Consider the following 6,000-nt stretch of genomic DNA (forward strand, 5'->3'; position numbering starts at 1 on the left):
GTTCTCCCATCAAGTCATCCCTGGAGACCATGCCTCCTCCTTTAGAGAGACTTGCCTCAACCATGGTTTTACTTTCGTTGCTCTATTTTAATACTGTCTGCCTACCTTGTTTAACAGCAAACCCCATGAAAGCAAGGACTAGGCCAGTCATAATACCTGGCATATAGTAGTTGCTCAATACACATTCAATGAATGACTTAGTGAATGGATGGTTGAGTGAGAATGGGGCAAGAGAGACCTAGAAGCAGGGATTTTTATAACCCAGGGTCAGCGGATGGTCTTCCAAATCCCCGAGCCCCTGAGATTGTCTGCAGTGGTAAGTGGGTATGTCTGCATGGTTTCTAAGGGGAAAGCCCGTGGCTTGTGGCAGATTAAGAGTCTTTAAGGGTTTAAGATTACTTTTAATTATATGAATATTTTAATTGTATGATGAGAGGAGGAGAAAAAGAAAAGGAGAGGCAAGCTGAGAAAAAAAATACAAAAAGATAAAGAGGGGACTCTGTAAAGAAAAGCAGAGCAAAAGGAAGGTGAGAAAGAAGGAACATGAGAGAAGGTGATTAGGGTGAGTGCAGTTATTCTTGAATGAATGAATGGATTCTCTGAACTTAGTGAAGTTGACTCTCTGCAAGGCCCTGTGTCTAGTACTATCAGAGGCTCAAAGAATAACAGCCAGATCTGACCGCCACCCTCACATCTGCAAGGAGAGCATCCTAGGTAACTGGAATTCAAGGTCGGTGCAAGGAAATGATCCAAGAGAGATTGAGAAGGAAACGTTTGCTTGCACGGATCAAGGGAGACTACATAGCAATAGAAGGAAGGAAAACCATGGAAGACTTCCTGGAGGAGGGTCACATTTATATCTGTTCTTAACACATGGGTAAGATTTCAAGGAGGAGTGAAGAAGGACTAGGTAAGCGTTCAGATGAGAGAGGAGCCACGAGTCCAGAAAACCAGTGCGTGTGTCCGATAGGTTGTTGGACTCTTGCCAACAACCTTTGTGCAATATCTAAGCAGGAAGGTGCCCCTTTTGGCCAGTTCTGGGCACAAAACAAGTGGCATTCAGAAGTGCCAACTGAGATTAACTGACTCAGGGGAGGAACTCATCCCCAAAGAAGTTTGAAGTTGAAAAATTACACAGCACCCCTCTACATCTTCTGGCAAAAGATAATCTTATCACTGTTCATAAGTGTTCCTTCCAAAACAGCCCTTCAGCTCCCCAAACTGGTCCGCCCTTGGTCCTTTAAAGACGTTGTACTACTGTGCGCTAGTGGGATACTGGATTCTAGGGATTATGGTGTTGTTATTGTCCTAAGATCCTGGCTTATGAATTCACAAAATATTTGGATTGTGTAAGAGGTATATGTGCGTGTGTGTGTGTGTGTGTGTGTGTGTGTGTGTGTGTGTGTGTTTGTGTGCGCGCTTTCATCAATCGGTGCCCCTGATTCCATCTGGGCTAGGTCAAGACTTACAAAGAAGCTTCCATTGTGGGAGCAAAGAGAATTGAGGAGTGGTGGCTGGACCCCCAACTTGGGCTGGAACGAGGAGACTCTGGGTTCACTGTCACTAAATATTCACCTGAGCCTGTTAAACCCCAGGGCTTCCCTTTCCCCATTTGTAAAAAGGCCCTTTGGCCTTTCCTAGCTCCCCCAAGGAGTTAGGTGTCCCCAACGGTGAGGCATATGGCGCTACAGCCCCAGCACAGGGGGTGGCATAGACCCATGCTGAGGGGGACAGCAAGCCAGGGGTCTGGGAGGAGGGCAGATGATGGCTTACCTCTTGCCTCCAAAGTACATGTCAGTGAACATTTCTTAGAAAAGTTCTCACCCCAGTGACACTCCAGACAGGGCCATAACTCTGAGTCTGACCTTCCTCTCAGACTGAGTAGCTGTGAGTGAGGGCGGCTCTGGAAATCTGCAAAGGCATGGGGTGCATTCAAGGCAGATTCAAGGAGTCTGGCCTCAGGGGTCCCTAAGGGACAGGAACAGGCCAACGGCTAGCACACTAGGAGAATCCACTTTCATTCTTAATTTATGGACTGAGATGAGACTATTTAGCTCCAGAATGCTTTAGGGACTTCAGGCAGGGTTGACCTTGAACAGGACCAGAAAGCAGCTAGATTGAGCCTTTAGTATTCCTTTTTGTTCCCATATATCCCAGTTCCTCTCAGCTGCCTTCTTGTCTCTGCCCTATCCAGCTAGCCTGCTGCCCCCAGAGCTCCAGAACATTCTGGAATTCTCTTCCTACCCCCTGGCAAAATCTACTTTTTCTACAAGTTTTTTCTAGCTCTAAAGTGCCCAAAGTGACTCTGATTAGCAAAGTCATGATCTGGAGATACAAGCAATGACTTTACATTACTTTTTCCAAATAAAGCTACCTTTGACAAGTGAGGCTGTGGACCTTAGGGAGGTCCTGGCAGAGGTCACAGGCAGGTCAGAGATCGTTTCAGCACTGCTTACAAAACTGTTTGTGTACACTCCTCTTTCGGCCATCAGATTTAACAGCTGTACCCAGTTTAGCTCAGGCCCAGGATTGCATAATTATGTAATCCAAGGCACTGATGGCAAATTGTTTTTATCTCAGGGCTACCCGGGAAATTGCTGAGAAGGAATGTGAGGACACTGACACATGGGGGAAGGGGAATAGCATTGGGATGGACCAGGAGAGTGCCTGCGGGAAAATGCGGGTACACGCTTATAGACTATTGCATGTTTATCATCCTTGGTGGCCTCTGTGGACACCATGATAGACATCCACTTGTCCCTCCAGCCTGGGAAATGTCATCTTGCTCCTCAAAGTGGGTCCTCAGAGGCTGGACACCATGGTTTATGCCTGTAATCCCAGCACTTTGAAAGGACGAGGCAGGAGGATTACTTGAGCCCAGGAGTTCGAGACCAGCCTGGGCAACATAACAAGACCTTATCTCTACAAAAAAAAAAAATCAAAAAAATTAGCCTGGCAGGGTAGTACATGCCTGCAGTCTCAGCTACTCAGGAGGCTGAGGTGGAAGGATCACCTGAGCCCTGGAGGTCGAGGCTGTGGTGAGCCGTGATCGTGCCACTGCACTCCAGCCTGGGTGACAGAGTGAGACCTTGATTTAAAAAAAAAACGGAGTCCTCAGAACAGCAGCATTGGCATCCCACAGAAGCTTAAGTGGTAGAAATACAGCATTTCAGTTCCCAATCGCTCCCCCGGCCCTACTCAATCAGACTGCATTTTCACAAAATTTCCAGGGAGTTCATATGCACATTAACATTGAAGACATAGGGATCAGTGGGTCTTCTTGGCAGTTGTCCTCCTGAAAGTTCTCTCTGGAGAACAGCAAGCTCTGCTGGCCTGGCTTCTTGTACCAGTGCCTATCCCTCCGTGTCCTACATAGATCAGCAGGGACAGGACTAGCTTCAGTGTGCATGGGGACATTCCCTTCATTCCTATGTTTGGGAGGTTTAAGGATGGAGGTATTGTGTGTCAAACTGTGTTTCTGTCTTTTCACCACATTGTTTCTGTCCCCCAGGCAATCTATAAGATGGTTTCCTCTGTAATGAAAATGCCTGAAGACGAGTCAACCCCAGAGAAAAGGACAGAAAAGATCTTCCGCCAGATGGACACCAATAGAGATGGTAGGGGGGTTGCTGGTCGACTTTGTTCCACAGGAGGGGGCTGCTGGTGGGGCTGGGGGAATCCAGGCAGGGGACAAAATCTCGGCCTTGGAGACAATGGCCACTAGAGAGCCGAGCCCAGAATAGGGGGATAGGCCTTATTTCTAGACTTTTCTATCCTCCTTCTCTCAAGAAGATAGAATGGGTCTTATGAAACAGAAGTGGAAGGACCCAAGAGACCACTGTTAACACAGCACAGTCCTCAGGAGAGGCTACGGCCATGGCACGCTGGGTCCCCACACCAGTTGATCAGGATGAGGGAGGAAGGAAGAGGACTAGGTGGCCCGCAGATGCTACCAGTCTTCCCCCTAGCCTGCCCAAGGGGTTTTATTGGGGTCTTCTGCTCACGCTGTTAAAATGTTGGGTTTCCTAGAGACAAGCAGGTTCCCTCAGTCACTGGGGGGCAGGGTGTGGGGACAAGGGACTGAAGTGGCCAATAGGTTCCCACCCTGGTGGTGCGTCCCACCAATTCAAACCCAATAAAGTAAAAAAGGTGGGCTGGATTTCAAACTCAAGAACAGAGTTCTTGATCTTGAGTTGGCAGATACAATACAGAAAGCCCAATTATCTTGGAATTTCCGAATACAGCAAGTGATTTTTTTTTTAGTGTAAGTATGCCCCATGTGACATTTAGGACATACTTATACTAAACAATGGTTTGCAGTTTATCTGAAATGCGAAGCAAACCGGGTGTCCTATATTTTACTTGCCACATCCAGCAACCCTATTAAGACTCAGCACCTGAGTTTGGAGAGCTGAGTTGAGGGCGCTGCCCATAACAGGCTGTGCAGCTCCTGCTGCTATTCCCAGCTCACCTGTTGTGCAGAGTCCCCAAGACAAGCAATTCTTGTCAATGCTGTGCCGCCCTCCTGCAACCCACCTGGTGCTGGTCTGCAGAAGAGCGGAAGATCCGCAGCAGAGTGAGCTTGTTTCTCTCTCCCCATGCCTGGGGGCCAGCTGCCTGAGAATCTGGGTGTGCATGGTGCAGGCCTGTCTGTTTGCTTTGTTTCCTCCACAGAGGTGCCCTTATATTTGACTACATTCGATTTCCCTTTATCTGCTAGATTCACAGCAAGTAGTTTGACTGTATTGCAAAGACTAAACACAGGGTTATTTTAAAAGTGAATGAACTCACTGCTGTTAAACCACAGGTTTTGCTGGTGCTCCAGGAAGCACAGTGGGTTTGTGCTTTGTTTGAGGTCCAGATACCTCTTTAGGATAGAGCTGAAGGATAGTAGAGGCTCAGACAGCACAAGAGAGAGCCCTGACTACGTGCTGGTCACAGGCAATAGTTAGACTGGGACTTTGCTCTGACGGGATCACAGCACCCTGACTAGATTGGCATTCCCAGAACTCAGCTCACTGCTGAAGTCCTGTGCTTTCCCACCAGAAAATTTGTGTTTAAACAGGCGGAGATGGGGGACGGGAAGCAGTAGAGGGAAGGAGGAAGAGGGCCTTCAACTTCACAGCAGGTAGAGGAATCTCAGCCCAACCAGGAGACGGAGTGCTTGGCTCAGTGCTTAGCTTCCCGATTCCCCGGGATGAGGCCACCTACCCACGCCCACCCCCACCCCCCCAGAGCACAGCAGACCTTGCCTAAAGTCTCCTGCCCTTAGAAACCTCTTGCCTGGAGTTCTTGCCATCTAACCCCTAGCCTCTGACTTGAAAAGTCTGGGCCCACAGGCAGCTTCACCCAGGAGCCATCCCTGAAACACGCAGAGTTAACCTTGGAGAACCAGAGGTCGTGCTGAGCACGAGGTTTGCCCCTACTGCCTCAGCTGGTGCCTCCCAGAGCCTCCCTCTCAAAGGAACCCAAGAGACTGTGCCTGTCTCTCCTCCCTCGTGCCTTGCTAAGCCTAAGGAAGTCATCATCATTTTAACTATTAGGTGAGCAGAGCATAGCCCCCCAAAATGCACAGAACACAACACCTAGAGGAGACTAGCTCTACAATTTTTCTTTTTTTGTTTGTTGTTTGAGTCTGGGTCTCCCTCTGGCCCCCAGGCTGGAGTGGCAAAATCATGGCTCATTGATCCTGGGCTATGGTCATTCTTTCCTCTCAGCCTTCTGAGTGGCTGGGACTACAGGCATGCTCCGCCATGCGTGGCTAACTTCAATTTTTTTTTTTTTTGGTAGAGATGAGGTCTTGCTATGTTGCCCAAGCAGGACTCAAACTCCTGGGCTTAAGCAATCCTCCCGCCTCAAGCTGCCAAAGTACTGAGATTACAGGCATAATTCATCACGCCCAGCAAGCTTTTTGTATTAAACATAAATTAAGCTGGGCTTGATGGCTCAGCCTGTAATCCCGCACTTTGGGAGGCTGAGGTGAGTGGATTGCCTGAGCCC

General features: G+C 48.6%; 1 protein-coding gene across 5 annotated transcripts in view; it reads left to right on the forward strand.

Moving 5' to 3' along the window:
• LOC103268813 (neurocalcin-delta) overlaps positions 1-6,000 on the forward strand; it is a 334,704-nt gene that overhangs the window by 324,268 nt on the left and 4,436 nt on the right. For all 5 annotated transcript variants that reach the window (XM_008066404.2, XM_008066406.2, XM_008066405.2 and 2 more), the window contains one exon: positions 3,512-3,617. In XM_008066404.2, coding sequence (XP_008064595.1) covers positions 3,512-3,617 — 106 coding nt within the window. The remainder of the gene's footprint in view (positions 1-3,511; positions 3,618-6,000) is intronic.

The sequence above is a fragment of the Carlito syrichta genome, unplaced genomic scaffold (genome assembly GCF_000164805.1).
Source record: "Carlito syrichta isolate Samal-C Ts95f unplaced genomic scaffold, Tarsius_syrichta-2.0.1 Scaffold308917, whole genome shotgun sequence".
Lineage (NCBI taxonomy): Eukaryota > Metazoa > Chordata > Mammalia > Primates > Tarsiidae > Carlito > Carlito syrichta.